Source organism: Bacidia gigantensis (assembly GCF_019456465.1).
Source record: "Bacidia gigantensis strain McMullin 20006 chromosome Unknown contig_134, whole genome shotgun sequence".
Classification (NCBI taxonomy): domain Eukaryota; kingdom Fungi; phylum Ascomycota; class Lecanoromycetes; order Lecanorales; family Ramalinaceae; genus Bacidia; species Bacidia gigantensis.
Window position 1 is genome coordinate 480,776 of NW_025408593.1, and position 17,038 is coordinate 497,813.

The 17,038-nt window shown below is 48.6% G+C and overlaps 7 protein-coding genes across 7 annotated transcripts; 4 read left to right on the top strand and 3 right to left on the bottom strand.

The window, feature by feature from the left end:
- Positions 1-2,170: 2,170 nt before the first annotated feature.
- Positions 2,171-3,469, top strand: KY384_001894 (uncharacterized protein; the record flags this gene model as incomplete). Its single annotated transcript, XM_044810420.1, has 1 exon — positions 2,171-3,469. The coding sequence occupies one exon, from the start codon at positions 2,171-2,173 to the stop codon at positions 3,467-3,469; it is 1,299 nt and encodes a 432-aa protein (XP_044672394.1).
- A 300-nt stretch (positions 3,470-3,769) lies between these two features.
- On the bottom strand, positions 3,770-5,015 carry KY384_001895 (uncharacterized protein; the record flags this gene model as incomplete). The annotated part of the gene is made up of 2 exons (XM_044810421.1): positions 3,770-4,724; positions 4,921-5,015. 2 exons carry the CDS (start codon positions 5,013-5,015, stop codon positions 3,770-3,772), a joined length of 1,050 nt encoding a protein of 349 aa, XP_044672395.1.
- Positions 5,016-5,721: 706 nt separating this feature from the next.
- On the top strand, positions 5,722-7,797 carry KY384_001896 (uncharacterized protein; the record flags this gene model as incomplete). The annotated part of the gene is made up of 2 exons (XM_044810422.1): positions 5,722-6,443; positions 6,558-7,797. 2 exons carry the CDS (start codon positions 5,722-5,724, stop codon positions 7,795-7,797), a joined length of 1,962 nt encoding a protein of 653 aa, XP_044672396.1.
- A 1,132-nt stretch (positions 7,798-8,929) lies between these two features.
- Positions 8,930-11,216, top strand: KY384_001897 (uncharacterized protein; the record flags this gene model as incomplete). Its single annotated transcript, XM_044810423.1, has 3 exons — positions 8,930-9,154; positions 9,205-10,175; positions 10,778-11,216. The coding sequence occupies 3 exons, from the start codon at positions 8,930-8,932 to the stop codon at positions 11,214-11,216; spliced, it is 1,635 nt and encodes a 544-aa protein (XP_044672397.1).
- An 8-nt stretch (positions 11,217-11,224) lies between these two features.
- On the bottom strand, positions 11,225-12,343 carry KY384_001898 (uncharacterized protein; the record flags this gene model as incomplete). Its single annotated transcript, XM_044810424.1, has 4 exons — positions 11,225-11,366; positions 11,420-11,823; positions 11,920-12,216; positions 12,272-12,343. 4 exons carry the CDS (start codon positions 12,341-12,343, stop codon positions 11,225-11,227), a joined length of 915 nt encoding a protein of 304 aa, XP_044672398.1.
- A 2,723-nt stretch (positions 12,344-15,066) lies between these two features.
- KY384_001899 (uncharacterized protein) lies at positions 15,067-15,866 on the top strand (the record flags this gene model as incomplete). Its single annotated transcript, XM_044810425.1, has 2 exons — positions 15,067-15,757; positions 15,808-15,866. The coding sequence occupies 2 exons, from the start codon at positions 15,067-15,069 to the stop codon at positions 15,864-15,866; spliced, it is 750 nt and encodes a 249-aa protein (XP_044672399.1).
- A 255-nt stretch (positions 15,867-16,121) lies between these two features.
- On the bottom strand, positions 16,122-16,809 carry KY384_001900 (uncharacterized protein; the record flags this gene model as incomplete). Its single annotated transcript, XM_044810426.1, has 2 exons — positions 16,122-16,760; positions 16,807-16,809. 2 exons carry the CDS (start codon positions 16,807-16,809, stop codon positions 16,122-16,124), a joined length of 642 nt encoding a protein of 213 aa, XP_044672400.1.
- Positions 16,810-17,038: the final 229 nt, after the last annotated feature.

Consider the following 17,038-nt stretch of genomic DNA (forward strand, 5'->3'; position numbering starts at 1 on the left):
CTGTTGTGCTGTTGTGCAAGTTGGTACAAGTTGGATCTAAACTGCATTCAGTTAGCGTGACTTGCCGCGAAAAGAATGCCCGTTGGAGACACGAAGACGTCGTACCACCCTATCTCGACGTCCACGGCACAACATCCCGCGAGGAAAAGATATAGAACGCAATCTCGATGGAATCAGAAAGCTGAAAAGTCATGCACAGTACACACGCTCGAAAACTTTTGGTACCTGCGTGACATGCGCAGCATTAAGCGCAGGTAAGTCGAGACGCTCGCCAGTCGAGGAAGCCATACCAATCGTGAGAACGCTGTCTTGGTACTTACAACTAGTGCTCTGCGAGCGCGACTGAAGTGGATGCCCTGTGAACGCCTTGGGTTGGACTACCTGAATGCCTGAATCGGCAAAGAATGCTATTCAGGCTTAAGTCAAGTCTCCATCGTGCTATATATTCCTCTAATTGGACGGAAAGTCTTCTACCGACGCGCTATGCGCCTAAGCACCGTCCGATAATATCTCAAAAGAAGGTTCATCGCATGGCAGCTTTTTCATAGACCAGGTAGTGCGTACAGCTCGCTCGTTGGTGCAGAATTTGTTCGTCTATTCTATCGGCAATGCAGCCTTAAAGCTTCCGACAACAGCATAAAAATCCTCAGCAAAGCTTGGACGCAATCGAAGATGAGCCCCCCATGCGATGTCGATACTCTACGTTCATTTGCTCTCCCTGCTTATTTCCTTCGAAAGAAACCACTCCCCTCATTCTGACGCGCGTATACTACCATCTCATATTTTGGACGCTTGCAATTTCCCATGGCACGACCCAGCTTTGCGACCCTTTCATCTAAAGCGCTCATTTAAAACCTCAGAGCTGATGCGCCATCTGGCCTGGCCCAAACTCCAGCTTCGCGGCATGTTATCATTTATTCATGGCTCAGCGATCTCGCCTTCTCCCGTCCGTCAGATCGTGTGAGAGCTGCTCTATCATTGCGGATCACAGCCAAGGCCGTCGTTCCTGATACATTTTATGCTGAAAATGCACCTCTCGATATGCTTATACAGAAACCCAATCATTATCACAGCAGTCATGCAGTCTCTTCGCTACTGTTCCTTCTCAGTGTTCCCATCGTTTCAGCTCTTTATGTCGTGGACAATTCCCGATGCGCGGCACAATGTACCAGCAGCATCTCTGGCCGAACTACCAACGATACCGACGTTACCTGCTACGACACAGAGTATAATAGGACAAATACAGGTGTCACCTTTCGTAATTGCGTGTCTTGCGAGCTTGATAGTGACGCCTATGATCCTGAAACAGGACAAGAAGATATCGGATGGGCGTTATGTGAGTCATGCTCCAAGATCTAGTAGATCGCCTTTGCCTGACTGTGCAGTCAACATGCGATACACCGTGGACTACTGCCTGTTCAAGCCACCGGACAACAGCAGCTCAACAACAATCAACCAGTGCAATGGGCCTTGTACTGAGCTGAGTGATTCATTAAGAATCAATCTTTCTACGCCTAATGTATCTCGTACATACGACTATTGTGCAGATAGGTCTTTCAAACAAAAGGCAGCAAGCTGTGCGAGCTGCTATTATGTAATACCTGATCAGCGATTCCTATCTAATTGTGAGATGAAGCTGCACGGAAATAGAGATGCAGTAGCTGACTGACTCGTTACAGTCCTCAATACTCTCTCTGCGGCGTGTCCAACGCCCTCACTTCCATTTCCGGTGGCTCCCTCGGATGTTTTCACTTCGAACCCGCCCTCCAACTTTTCTCACGTCACGCACTCCAGCCCAAGCCACGATAGCGGTGGCTTATCGCACAATGCCAAGGTAGCTCTTGCGATTAGTATTCCAGTCGGTGCCTTTCTTCTCAGCTCTATTGGCCTTCTGCTCTTGTTCGTCCACTGTCAGACCCGACGCCGACCCCAGACTCGCCCTCATACACGACCGGCTACGCGACTTACTTACTTTGAGAAACGCATTTCACTATCGACGATCTCCGAACGCTCCCTCCCAGACGAACGTCAAGAGGACTCACGGCAAACTCAGCACTCTTCGCGAAGAACCCATATATCATCCAGACAGACCAAACACTCCCCGCATGGATCAGACGAGTCAGAGAATGTACGAATCTCGCCATTTCCTACCCGAAGGAAGCCTGATAAAATGCCCGTCCCGAGCAGTTTCCGCCCTCGAATCTCGCCAACGCTTCATCAGGAAAGAGAAGCGCAAGCTTCGCCTGACGACCATCCAGCTCGAGATCGTGATTCGCCAATGCCATTTTTCGGCAAACGTATCGAGATACCGGTCCCCAACACAACACCGGATGACCATTCAGATATTCGATCTTTAGACGAAAATTACGCGCCGACAACAGTCTCCGACGTATCACTACCGCCGCTTTCTCCCCAGCTAGGCCCAATGTCGCGCCCTGATATACCTTCGATTCCACGACTAACTTATAGAGTCCCAATTGCGCCAACGACAATTCCTGATGACTCTGCCCACCTAGTCATCCCTCAACCTCACTCGCCCCTCTCCACAATATCGCCTCGAACCCCCTCACCAGATCCATCCCACCTTCTTTCTGGCTCTCCCTTCGCTACTCCGACGGCCACCGAACAAGCTACTCCATCCTCAGCGATGCGTCCGCACTCCCGTGCTGACACCATTCCAACAGTCAACATTTCTTTCTCCAACCCCCCTACCGCTACGAATGCCCCGCCAGTATCCAACCCAACATCTCACCCCATCGACCTTCCTGCATCAGTTCCAATACCACCACCTCTGACCCCACAACCGATCCTACAACCCCCTAGATCTCCTAGCCCAGCACGACCACCTCCTTCTCACCCACCACAGCGAGCACGCCCTCCAGACCCAGCCCCCTTTTCCTCAATGTTCACCTCCTTCCAATCCACGGATCCCATATCCTGGGACAGACTTGCACGGCAAAGCGACCGCCACCGCCGCGAACAGCGTCACGTTCCCTCACCAGGAAGCGCCATCAGCCCAAAGAGCACACCTATGCCCGGATTCATGGATGTAGGGCCATGGCCGGCTCCCGCGAGGTCTGGATCTGCCTCTTACTTTGCTGGTGTTGGTGCTGGTGTTGGTGGTGATGGCGAGGATCGGGTTGATACCGCGCCAGCTGCGGGCGCTGGGGCTGCTGGTGATGAGAGAGCAGGGCAGCGGAATAGGTTGATTAGTGTTTTTAACACAAGTCATTTGGACTCGTCGCTTCGACCGTCGAATTCGATGAGGGAGCAACGCGGCGAGAGGATGCCGCATGCGGCTACTGAGGATGGCGGACTTGGTGTTGGTGGTCCCGCGTTGAGGAGGAGTGTTAGTGAAAGGGTGGCTGAGAGTCAGAGACCTATGACGCCGAGGGTTCGGGAGGAGAGGAGGCAAAGACCGAGAACTAAGGGGCTTGGGAGAGTGAGGTGGAAGGGGAGGGAGCACTGATTTTGAGTGGATGATTGGGAGGTTGATGGCCTACGAGAATGACTTTGATGATTCAGGAGCAGGCATGCACGAGAGCAAGGGCGTTCCTGTGTATGGAAAGTTAGATTTAGAGATAGACGGCTTGTACTGAATAGGAATAATTCAATAATAGATTACGCTACTATTTCCTATATATCTTCTTGTGATCATTAATGTCTCCACATCTCAGATACGACCTTGAAATTCGTCTACATTGCGGTCGCATGATAGCCTTACGATATCTCTCTTCTTTAGTAAGGCATCGAGACACAGTGCCAGCGTCTAGGTTGCAATGTTCGCATTTCCAGCACCTGAATGAACATCAGTTCGCGCCCACTTCTTGACAGTATGCCTCAGCTTCTCAAGTACACCGGACTCTCTCCAAAAGTGACCTGCACCTTCCACTTCTCGGTATTGAAATTTGCCCCCTTTTGCATCAGCAAGTTCTTCTGTTTCTTCGACCCATCGTTTCAGCTTCTTTTGGTTTGTCAGGACGTCTGAGCCACCATAAACGACTAAAGAATCGTTCTCAGCAAGCTTCCGCTTTGTATCTTGCTTCGAGAATGAGATTGAAAAGGCCACTGAAAGGCTCCCGAGGGACGACAGTACTGGAGAGACCAGAAGGTACGAGACAGTCGGTTCTGGCACTTTCACTGCCTCTATGCCTCCATTATGTGAGATGACTGCATGAGTGGACTCTCTCAAAAGTGTGGGTGTTGAAGCTGGCGAGGAATCATGGCCGCCCCGGATCCCAAGGTGGAACTTGTGGGTCGAGTTTTCGATGCTTCGTCGTAGTTTTGCGACATCCAGACTTTTCCTACCGTCATGGCCATTTGACGTGCGTGGAGACTCGTCGCCCCCCATGACCATCGCAGAAGAAGGGGCTTGGATGGTCGCCGAAGGCTTTCGGATGTCTTTTGCGTCATGGTCCGCATTGTGAGTTAGGCAAAGACGTCGTTCACATGCTAGATGCTGCGCACGCAGACAGATCTCTGCCGCTGTGGAGCCTTGCTCAAGGTGCTTGAAAGGCAAGAGAATCGTGGAAAGCGGGGGTAGATTGAAGGCTATCAATGAGCCGTAGGAGTAACCACCCAGGGTCACAGCAGGCGGAACCTGTTTCTTCGAGCTAGGTTGTAGATAATTGAGATAGTGAATGAACAGCCCCGCAAAGGACATGTAGTCTTGGATTTCTCCCCTACCAGTCCATGAAGTACGAGAACCAGAAGTGCCAACTCCACTGCGAAACAATCAGGAACGATGATACCATAGGAGATCATTATTTTTCAAACCGAAAGTTGAATGTTCCAACAATGTAATCAGACCTCAACAGCTCTTCCACCAAGCATAGAATGACTGGGTCATCATAACAACCTCCCAGTGGGGCATATGGGTGAGCTAGGATAGCACCTCGGACAAGATTTGTGGAGGTTGACGCAGAGCTGGGGTGATAGATGCGACAATCGAGGTTCGTATCATCGTACAGGGAAGGGATAGTAAAGGTGAATGTCGGGGTGAGGAGGCCTGTCATGGCTCGAATGGAGCATGGTGTCGATAGATATCTCAAATCTAGGGCACCTCAGGGCTTCGTTCCACATGATTTTACTCCTTATCGAGGCTCTGTGGTCTCGAACAGCCAAGTGACTTGCAAATTCAAGTTCTAAATTTACGCGGTTGAGCTCATGAATACGCTACTCAGAGCCGGCTACTTTACTTCACAAATATGTTTGGCCCTTGTTCGGCAAAGCTCAATGTTCCTTGAGCAGATGTCATCAATTGGATAGGGACTACAGCACAAAGCTTGGTGGGCCACTCTCATTGCGGAGATTGGCTAGCCAGGGAGAAGGTTACCAAAATGGAGCACAACGCAAGCTCTGATGCTTCGACATTTTGGTCTTTGCAAGGAAAGGATATCATCACACATAAGTTATCGAAAGCAGCTAGCGAGCCCGCTAGTACTATACATAAAATGACGGCTGTCTTGAATGTCTGACAAAGTTTCCCAAGTCACCCCGCGACTTCCCTTTCCATCCGTCGTCTTTTCAGCATCCTGTGCCTGAGTATCATACCTCAACTTGCCTGAACGATTTCAAGGGACTGGTTAACGATTCTCACACGTTGACCTTGAAGAACAGAATTAAGGAGCTTGCAGAGCCAAAGCACATCCTCCCCATTTGAGCGAAGAAATGTGACTATCATCGTTTGTGTTGTAGCGCTGCTACAAAAGTCTCGTTACCATGCCAATGTCATTGCGAGTCAATCCGCAAAAGAAAGAGCTGTTTGAACAAGACAAACAACGACCTATTAAGAGGATCAAGACCGAACATATAGTACCTGTGACGCCCGCTCAGACACCGCCTTACCATCCAGACTCATTCCCAATAATACAATCTAGTCCAACCCCTGCGAGCCATGACGGGTCAATCAACTCGACCCACGTCGGAAATGCCAAGCAGGCTGGTTTGTACAATGTCGTGTCTGAGGGCATGCCAGTACCAGGGAAACCGCTGTCAAAGACGCCGGCCATATATCAGGACATGGGGTTAGATAAATTGCCTACAGACCCAAAGCCACAAGTCGACTGGCTCGTTGCTACAATTCGCAGCATGTCGCAAGATCCACACAGAAACGGCATTGGGCTTTCTGCCCAACATCTGAAGGGTAAAATCTCACTTCCGCTAGGTGATGCCCAAGCAACTCCCGTGACTCGGGTCTTGACAAATCGATATTGGAAATCTGGACGTAGAAAAGGTTTCAAGCGTGGCCCAAGGTCAGGTTCAGGAGACGGCTTTACAATTACCCTCACTCCACTCGAAAACACAATTGATGATGTGCTATTTCGAGAAGCCTCCGACTCTGAGAGATTTTATGGCAAACTAATCCTAGACTGCCTACGGCGAAGACGAGGAACGTATGACTTCGACGATGCCCGAGCACTGGCCGAACGCTTACAAAGCAGGTACGTGATTTCGGGTCTTTTGCTTTAGTCGACGGGTTGATGTACGCTTTCAAGTCATTATAAAGGTGACACTCAATTAGACCCTCAAGTTATGCTGACTTGTTGTTTGATTAGCCATAGTCGTCTAGCGTTTTTAGCCGCGCTTGAAACGCTAGCAAAAAGTGTTGTTGTACAAAACGCATTGCAACCATCACCTGGGGAATCTGTAGAGGCTCCTAGCATATCTGAAGTACCTAGTCTAGTAAGCGATTCGGACATAGCAGATCTCTCGACTTCTACCGAATCTGAAAAATCATTAAACAGCCACCAAGTGGATGCCAGTTCGCTACAAAACCAAGCCTCAAGAGACCAACATCAGGCACAACTGATCTCAGGCGGGGAATGGGCAATTCAGCCGTTGTCTAAGGTTCATTCTGCTAATTCAAAGGTCAATGCAGTAACAATTCCAGCTTTGAATGACGCCACCACCAACAACATGCCGTACAGAAGCCTTCCAAAGATCAACAAGGCTCAATTGCGACTTACAAGCAACTTGACTGCGAATGTAATTAGGAATGCATGTGCGACTCTCGTGGAAATGGCGGAGGGACAATTCAGCGTCACCACAAGCTCAGCTCATGAGTCCGGTGCAAAGCAGATTAGCGCAGAGTCCATCCTACCGCAACAAAGACAAGCTGAGGATCATGTCTCGGCAATGGATCTTACCGATATTCAGGGCAGTGACAACGGCCGTGAGGCCAGTGGGCCACAAACAACGGCTGGGCCGACCCGTCAAGCCCGGTCAGGAAACGACCAATCTTCGACACTTGCCAATGGTGAAGACTCACAGGCTCGGAAAAGCGGTCATGACCTGGGGCAAGAACCTAACGTCAGGCCTTTGAGAGACCGGAGGCAGCAGATCAAAGAGAATCCGAACATCGACAAAGAAATCTATGCCCTTATTGAAGGCATCATCCTTGAGCTCGTATCATACACAGACCACGACCACGGCATTGCTTCTTTACCTCTTCATATTGCTCAATTTCAATACGTTCATCGCGAAAAGTTCATTATAAGCCTACGTTACCTCTTAGACAAAGCACCACCCACAGTGAGTTGCCTCATAGATGACGAGCAAACAGAGGTCAGCAAGATCTTGTATCGGCTCATACAAAATCGCGTTTCCCAGCCACGAATTTGGTATCAGACGAATCAGGCCCTTACCAGGTCACCGGTATACGGCTCTCCAAAGACGCTACTCAGTAATATATCCCCGCTACGTAAAATTGCACCTAAATCACGCCGCAGTAACAAGAAGCAAGCTTTACCCATAGATAAAGAGGGCGATTTAGATGCGCCCGACATTTTGGGGTAGTTCATATCAGGAAAACAAAGCAAACCGACATTTGACGAGTCGATCAAGGCTGGTGACATACGACAGATGATCAAACGGGCACGACGAGAAAGTAGCTACACATGTCCAACCATGATGGGTACATGAGGAAGGCCTTCGGCTAACAAGGAGGTAAGTCGAGGCTTTGGAATAAGCAGTTCGATAAGGATACGAATCCGCAATTTAGCACACTGGATCAGGCTTTACGATCAATGACAAGCTCGTGCAAATGTGTAAGATGGGACTATGCAGTGCTAATCCGTCGAATTCTCCGACCAAGGTTTTGCCTGTCAAGGCGATTGACCAATTACAACATCATCAACTTCGGTTTGCAAAGCTGGAAGCTGTAGGATAATCAGCGGAGACGTTCAATATAGACGGTGGTATTGATATCACAGCCTTTGCTTTTGGAAGTTTCATAGTATTGACTCTCTCTTGTTTCCTTATGCGATCAATTCGAGAAAAGATGAGCGTGCACTTGGAAGGCAATTCAAGAAGCCTGCTGTTCTGACCGCTAAATCCCACGCTTGGCATATTCGCAAGTTCTTGATCCTGTCACACCTCTTTCATCAATCGGTCGATTTCATGAATTCCCTATCATGTTGATCAATAGGCTTTTCCAGCACTACAGCCGTAGGGCTGAGCCTGCCAAGACAAGCAGCCGGAACCGGATGTCAGCATCATCCATTGTGGCTGTTCGTTTTGCCTCCCACTGATCAACCCAAATCATTTTCCGACGCTCCTCGACCTTGGACTTTTTGGATAGACAATTGGATGCCTCAAAGTGAAAGCCAACACAAAGTTGTCATCTGTGGCGCTGGACCCGTCGGTGCTCTAGCTGCGCTCTACGCAGCTCAGAGAGGCGATGTTGTCCATGTCTATGACTTGCGGGAAGGTATGCTACTCATGGCTTTCATTTTACCTTCATATTTCTTAAAAAGCTCGCTTGAGAAGCATGTTCAATGTCACATTTTCGATACAATTTTCGAATCTTACTCCATTTGTCCAGGTCCTGGCACGCTTTGGGAGATTACAGGAAATATTTTGAATTATCTCGATGCTTTGGGAGCCTGTTGTCGCACTGATTGGTGATTAATTACAATCATGTAACTCTATGCCAGATCTCCGCGACCCTAGTACCACCCCATTGAACTTCACCAAGTCCATTAACCTTGCCCTCTCAGAGCGGGGCATAAATGCTATGCGAAGCGCTGGTCATCCTGCTCTCCTGCATCGGATATTTGAAGATGCAATACCGATGAAAGCTCGCATGATTCATGGTCGAACGGACGCTGGCGATCTTTTCCAGGAATCGCAGCAGTATGACGCAAATGGACGTGTAAGTGGAGAAATTTATTGCAGAAGATACAATTGCTTAGAAAAGCTCAGTCTATTAGGGCGGTAGATCGTACGGGTCTGAATAAGTGCCTACTTGATGCCCTTGACGAACGACCTAACGTCACTCTACACTTCAACCACAAATTAACCGGCGCGGATTTTGACAATAACGTTGCATGGTTTGAGCAATTGAAACCACAGGGCAAGTCTAATGAGCTCTGGCACGGGAGCGAAAACGGCAGAAGACCAAATGAGATTGAAGTCCGATTCGACTTCTTCATTGGTGCCGATGGAGCCCACTCTGCCACTCGCTTCCACATGATGAAGTTCGCCCGTCTTTCCTATCAACAGGAATACATCGATACCCTCTGGTGCGAGTTTCACATTAAGCCAACTAGCAATGATGGCTTTGCTATCGACCCAAACCATCTACACATCTGGCCTGCTGGCTCCTTTATGTTCATCGCCATCCCCTCCTCCGACCATAGCTTCACATGCACATTGTTTGCGTCCGCCGAGCATTTCCAGTCAATCTTAGGAGATCCCAAAGCCAATCTATCTTCGTTCTTCAACGCTCATTTTCCTGGTGTCTGTCCTGATCTAATATCGGAAACAGACCTACTCGATCAATTCCAGAACAACCCGCATCTTCCTCTAATCTCTATCAAATGCTCCCCACACCATTACAGCTCCTCCGTTGTAATTCTTGGTGACTCAGCACACGCTATGGTTCCCTTCTACGGCCAAGGCATGAACGCAGGGCTAGAGGACGTGCGAGTTCTCTTCTCACATCTTGACTTCTATGGCTTGTATCTATCCGAAGCGAACACCAAAGAGATGTGGGCGACAGTCCTCGAAAAGGCGCTGGATGCATACACTGCCCAACGTGTCCGCGATGCACATACCATCAATGACTTAGCTCTACGCAACTATCAGGAAATGAGCGCAAATGTTCGGTCTCCGCTATACAAGCTCAGAAAATCGCTGGAAGAGACAGTCAGTGTTTGGATGCCTTGGACTGGGTGGCGGACCCAGTATACAAGGGTGAGCTTTGAAAATCAGCCGTACTCGGAAGTAGAGAGGGATGTGAGGAAGCAGGGAAATACATTGCTGGTAGCTCTTGCACTGGGTTTTCTGACCATTGGAGGTTTAGGTATTGTAGGAGTAAATAGAATGAGGCGATGACACATGCCTTGATGTTTCGTACGAAGAAAGTGTTGGTGAACATACTTTGTATATATTGGCGGGGGATAGGAGTACAAAGAAAGCTAGTTCTTACAGTGAACTGTCCAAACTATACAGACGTGAACGCCGTTCTCTTACAAACGAAGCCTTTCACGAACGTGACTCTATCCTGAACAAGCAGAGGCTTGATCAATCACGGTGAAGCAGACTTTCCGTGACACCGATGAAAGCTGACCTAATCTTCATTCGTTTCAAGTCAAACGGCATCATAATCTTCAAGAGGATGAATCATGCTTCGCATCCTCCACATATAGCTCAGTCTCGTTATTAGTCCAATCTCCACCGTCCTTAGTCCTATTTCCTGGGCTTCTTGTCTTCGTAATACCGAATCGTTCATGAATGAATACCTGATCCATATCCTCCAAACTACGTCTCGCAGTCTCGGGGTAGAAAAAGTAAGTGATCGGCACAAAACTAGCGTTGAAGACAGCCCAAATGATATAAAGCCTCCAAGAAAGATTGTCAATGGCGCCTGGCGTAACATAGACAACCACAAAATTGCTGAGCCAATGGCAGCCGACGCCGAGCGCAACGCCCTTGTTGCGAGTGCGGAGAGGCATGATCTCAGAGGCGTACATCCAGGAGACGGGCAAAATACCCCAGGAGAAGACGTCGAAGAAGATGAAGCAGAAGGCTACGAATACCCATTGCGTGGCGCGCGTGTTGACGTACAGCATTACGCTAATCATGATCATGCAGAAGGAGCAGGCGGCGGCGGACGACATGAGGACCTTCCTGCGCCCGACTTTTTCAATGAAGAAGTAAGGACTGTCAACATTATCAGAACTTGGATGCTAGAATTTCATTATCTCGGGTAGGAGGAGACTTACAGCCATGACAAGGCAAAGTACTGGATACCCAAGACGCCGGCAAGGATGAGCGAGAGCTCTACCGAGAGATGAATATTACGCTCAAACGTGATAGGAAGAAAGTATGCCAAGCAATTGATACCAGACCATTGGTTCATCCTGTGGGGTTAGTGAGCGATGCAGTTGGGAGATATGCCAGTCTCTCAGCTTACATATAAGGTCCAGCTCCAAGTAGGACGCGGCTAATGTTTCTGTTCTTGCCTTCAGTGAAGACCTCACTCCAGGTAGCTTCACCTAGTTTCTTTTCCTCCTCAACAGACGCGACAATATCATCGCGCTCACGAACAACGTCAGGATCATTGATAGTAGAGTTCTTGCCAGCGAGACGAGCGAAAACGTCCGTCGCTTCCTCTATCCTGCCTTTATGGACTAGCCATCGGGGGGATTCAGGAAGGAATGGTAGAAACATCAAGATTGCAGCAATGAAAACACCCTGAAAGGCAATAGGCCAGCGCCAGCCAAAAGACGAGGGTTCGGCTTGACGGCTCGCAAGGCCCATGAAAGTACTAAGTGGATGCCCAAAGGCGATGAGCGCACTTTGAATGACCAGCATAGCCTACTTTGGTCAGTGGAAGACTCTCAATATTTCAGAGTGTCATACTCCTCTATTGTGACTTTTGAAGCTCTCCGATTGCCAAATAGGCACATTGACCGTGTTCATGCCGTTGCCAATACCAGTGATGATACGGGAGATAATCATTTGGATCTTCTCGAAAGACGCAGTTTGCAAGATAGTCCCAACGACCATGATCCAGGTGCCAAGGGTGATACTTCCCTTGCGACCAAAATAGTCTGCTGTCAAGAAGGCGACTATGGCGCCGACGAAACATCCAATATCGTAGATGGCAGCAATGATTCCCTCAAGGTTACGATTTGGATCATCGAACTCCTTTCGGAAAGAGTCCAGACCAATTACGGCGCCCAAAACGCCCTGGTCATAGCCAAACAGCTACATTCTGCGATCAGCATACCACTACCAGTTGACTGCTGGCTGATGGACTTACTAGGAAGGCAAGGCCACAGCATGCTGCAATACCGCCACGGGCAGCACTACCCCTGATATTGCCTCTAACCATGTCTGGCGTTCGATATTCGGATCTATTTTGGTGGTTCCAGGCAGAAGGGTCGGAAAGTTCACTTTGAGGAAAGTAAGAATATGGGTGGAACGTGAGTAGAGCAAAGGACATATATACTGATACTCATACTGCTCTTGGCCAAAGTATCGCGCCCACGATTGTCGGCATTGTCGCCAAACATGATGCAGGAGCATTGGCAGGATCAGCCAAGCTAGGAAGCTATTCGAGAGCTTAAGCTCGCAAACGCTTGACTTCTCATCCCGCCATATCCTTGGGATGGGCTATGACATGCATCATATTTAGGGGCCTTGGGACCAAGGAAGCAAGTGTTAGGCGTCTTGGCACCAAGAGCGATGGCGAGCATGAATCCTGAGCTGACTGGACCGCGTGGAAGACGGTTGGGGCAGTTGAAGGATCGTTGTCGCGAAAGATGGGGGCGGAGTCAAAGCGCGGTGGTACGGCGCGTGGCATGGAAGTCGTTGTTGCGAGCGACGCTTGTGCCACAGTGGAAGAAGACTCCTCGCCACTGCAGCTCTTCTCTGCTTTTCTCGCAAATGAAGTCCAATCACTCTTCCCTTCAAAGATTGCTATACATCCTCACCTATGACGGGGGCCAGGCTTGTGACAAGCATGAGCAATGAAGCTGCAAAAAACATGATGATGCACTGGGAGCGAGGATCTCATTTTCATAGATCGTCACTCAGGATGACAAGGCTTTTACAACCGCAAGCAGGAAGTGCATTGCTTTTGAGTGAATTTTAAAGACAAAGGAGGCTGTGAGAGAAGACGTAATCAATCAGCTGGATCGATCGTCAAGACTCACCATAGTCGCTTACAGGATGCTCATCCTCAATTCAATTGGGTTGACAACAATTGCTACTCCACCTCCATCGACAAATGCATAGCATTGTTTCAAGCTCGATCGTCCAAGAATTGGATTGTAAGAAATGCCACGCCGACAATGTCGGCCAAGTCTGCTCACAAAAGCGTGGCATCGACGTGAACTGTTTCAAAGAAACCTGCATTCATACCTGGAAACGGCATAAGCTAGGCCGCTGCACCGACTCTTAATGACTTGGCAGATCACTCATCAGTCAGGCTACTCCAATCGACGCCCTCCTTTAGATGGATTATCTGAAGCTTCAGAGAATTTGGAGTCCGTAAATCTCTCACCGTCTAGCGACTCGTGGAGTCATTCTGGGTTCTTCAAACGTGTGAGTGTGCAGTGTGACAACCCCCATCCTTGTCATATAGGCTATGAAGCGCTTATCCAATGGCTTCCTACCAAACCTGATCAATGCAGCAAGATTTCCTCCGAGACTCTCGTGCTAAGGGTAAACTACCACTATACCTCTGTTATGTTGCAGAAAGGCACATCTAGACCACCTGCACCTTCAGCTAATGACTATGCAACATCATCTAACAAGAAGTTTTTCACAAAAGACCGATGGCAGCAGACGGCCAAAGGTATATGGTTTTGTTCTCGGCACTGTTTCATGAACTCCAGTATTGTCCAATTGAAAGCATCAGCTATGAGGGTCTGGCGGATCTCTGTCTTGAGAGCTCTTGATATTTCCCGTCATTCTAGTTCTACAGACATCCTGCTTTCTGAAGAAACACTCTCTGCACGGCATGGACCAGCTGCTGAATATCCCGAGTTCCTCGTCAACTTTTAGCTCTGCTTCCTCAGGTAAGTTGGTGAAACACAGTTTCCGCTCAGCAGGGTGCAAAAGAAGCAAAAAAGTTGGTCGAGTCTCCTTTATCATCAAGCTTTTCATGCTCTCTGGACTTCCTGGGACGCTTCAACCCTCGAGTCACTTGCCGCTCGTTCTTTGAATCACGATACTAGCCAGGATACAGCTCTCAAGCGACGTCTTTTGGTGGGCATAGATGCCAGATACACCGTCCATACATCACATGGAAGCTCAATGCTTTGCTTAAGACGGTCCATACACCATTAAATGACACGTCGTTGATGACATTAAGAACGCATTATCCCGGCTCATGTAAATTGGTATATCGCAAGATTACAGCCTGATAAAACATGGCCTACCAGGCACTTTCCGGTGCGGTATTTGATCCTCTGCTATTATTCCTGAACAGAGTCGGACTTGCGTATCGCACCTGCCTTGTTGAATCTTGACAGTTGACATTCCAAGCCCAACCCTTGAGTAGATTTCTACACACTATGCTAGAAATTACAACCCTGGTCAGCTTCACGAGGCGTCTCATTGTATGTATGCTTGGAGTCACATGAAGCGACTCTGTTATATCGTCATCATAGGTGCGACAATACGCGCCATGCGCCAGGATCTGCCCTGCCAGCCGTTTTAAGACAATTTGCTTGAAGGCCAATCAGGAGAGGAGTAGTGAGTTGCCAGATCAGGCGTCTAACATCCGTAATCCTGCGGAGGATCTCGACAACATGGTCGGTTTTATGTAACGAGTCTCTCATTCGCAGAGTTTCAATAGAACACGTGTTGCTTTTCTAATTGTCCATTCTCGTCTCTTTGATGGTTCAAAAGAGTTTGGAAATACTGCTCGCAAGAGCAAACACTTTCGGAAGGATGATCGCGTCAAAGTTTCATACGCTGTTACCTCATATAATTCGCTGTCTGCCAGCAGGTATATAAAGAACGTACAAATCCGCAGCACAGGTTAGTTATCGCGGATTTCCTTCTCATTCCTGACTCTCAGCTCCCTTGCGTTTCTACACAAGCATTATGCTTCTAATACGTCTTTTGTGTCTCGCTCCCTTAGCAACTCAAAGTCTCGCCTTTCCTAAACCTCAAGGAGCGTCCACTCCTTTGAATGATTCCAGTTGTGCAACGCGCGCGCCCGGTACTCTTCCAGACAACACCTGCTACTCATCAATATCGATATTAAATACAGTGAAACCATCAGCATGGGGCGCTTATCGAGACAAAGTACCATCAAAGCAGGCCTTAGATATAACCAAATTACCATCGCCATACAACACCGATTTCACAGGGTATTACAATGCAACTTGTCAGAAAGCGTTCGACTCAATCATTGAAAGTGCTTGCTATTCGCCGGACACTGTCATCTTCGAAAACAACACATGGATCTGGGCTTTTGGTGGCGGAGGGGAACAAGGCTGTTTGATCAGTGCCTATTTACCAGGCAGTAATGCCGTCAATTACCCAAGTACTGATGACTGTCGCTCCAAGATCTTGATTCCACTCATGCAACTCTTGCAAGCGAAGCCACAGGCGTCGGACAACCGAGTGAGCGTCAATGTTGCCAAATTTCCTTCTTTGCCAGAGCATTTCATCCCAAAATCCAAGACGCCAACGGAAGTCACTGTATATGGTTATAACAAGGACGATGGGCTGAGTGTGAATGGGTCTCTGACATCATGGATTATTCAACCGTATGTTCTTCATTTCACTTGTGTGTTTCCAGGTGAATGAGGTGGAGTACTAATGTCTCCTTCGTCACAGTTACAACATCAAAGCGTTCAATCCTGCACAAAACCCCGGCCGAGGATGAGCAGACATAGACAGAGATAATGGTCGAATCCGAGACCTCAAACATCTCTCAAGGCGACGTCCAAAGCATTCGGTGATACAGAGGCTCAGAAGGCGGTAAGCGAAGACAGAAGCCCCCCCGGCACCCAACCAGCTGGTACAATCTTATCTCATTTCTGCTGCTTTCAATATTTTTCAATCGAGATCGTTCTGCTAATGTTTCCTTATTCGACAAGCATGGCAACATCAAAAAAGGGAGATATGCACTGCTACCACCAGATAACAGCCTAGCTTTCCAGTTCCTGCAAGCCCTCGCCTTCAACATACTCATTGCCGTAGATTTGCCTCTTGATCTGCTCCAATTCCTCACTAGCCCCACCCATCATCTTCTTAAGATGACCTTCGAGGATCAAGATATTGTCCGTCCACCTATCCGCATCGCCTCTCAATTCAGCTGCCTCCCGTCTCTTCGTCTCCACATTCGTCGGATCCCCATCACTATAACCCTCCAGTTCCTTCTTCAACTCTTCTACCTCGGCATCAAGCACAACCTTCTTATCCAACAACTCTGCCCTGCCCGTTTCTTGGCCCCTCTGCTCACTTGCCTCCCTCATCTTGTCCTCCAGCTCTTGCACCGCAACTTCAATCTTCCCTTTCTCCGCCTCCAAATCTGCCATTGTGGTCTCTCGCGTATTTTTCTCCTCGCTCAAAAAACTCCAATACCAATTCCCGCTGCCGATTTTCTCGACGTGGATTTTGCCCTCGTCGCTGAGGGCTTGGAGGAAGTCTTTGACTTGCATGCCATTTATGGAAGCGACGGAGGGGAGTGCTTTCTCTAATTCTTTGATGTTGTGCGCTGTACCTGATTCTTGGATGTATTTGAGGATAAGACCTAGTTTTGCTGGGTTGGGTGTTGATTTTGGTGCCTGAATGCTACATTAGCTTTGATGTACAGAATGTTTGGCGACCCACCATGGCGTCTATTGACGTTCGGCTCAAAATGTTGGCTGTTGACTATTGCTGAACTTATTCAGGGTCTTGCTTTCGGAGTGTTGAACGAATAATGATCATGCCAAGATTCACTCTGTCGGCATACAAATTTGGCGGCAGGTTGTAGGAATGAATCTCTTACCACCAATGTGTGATGCTGATGCTGCTTGTGCTCCCTATTTCCTTATGCTACTCGTGGGATATATTTCGATTA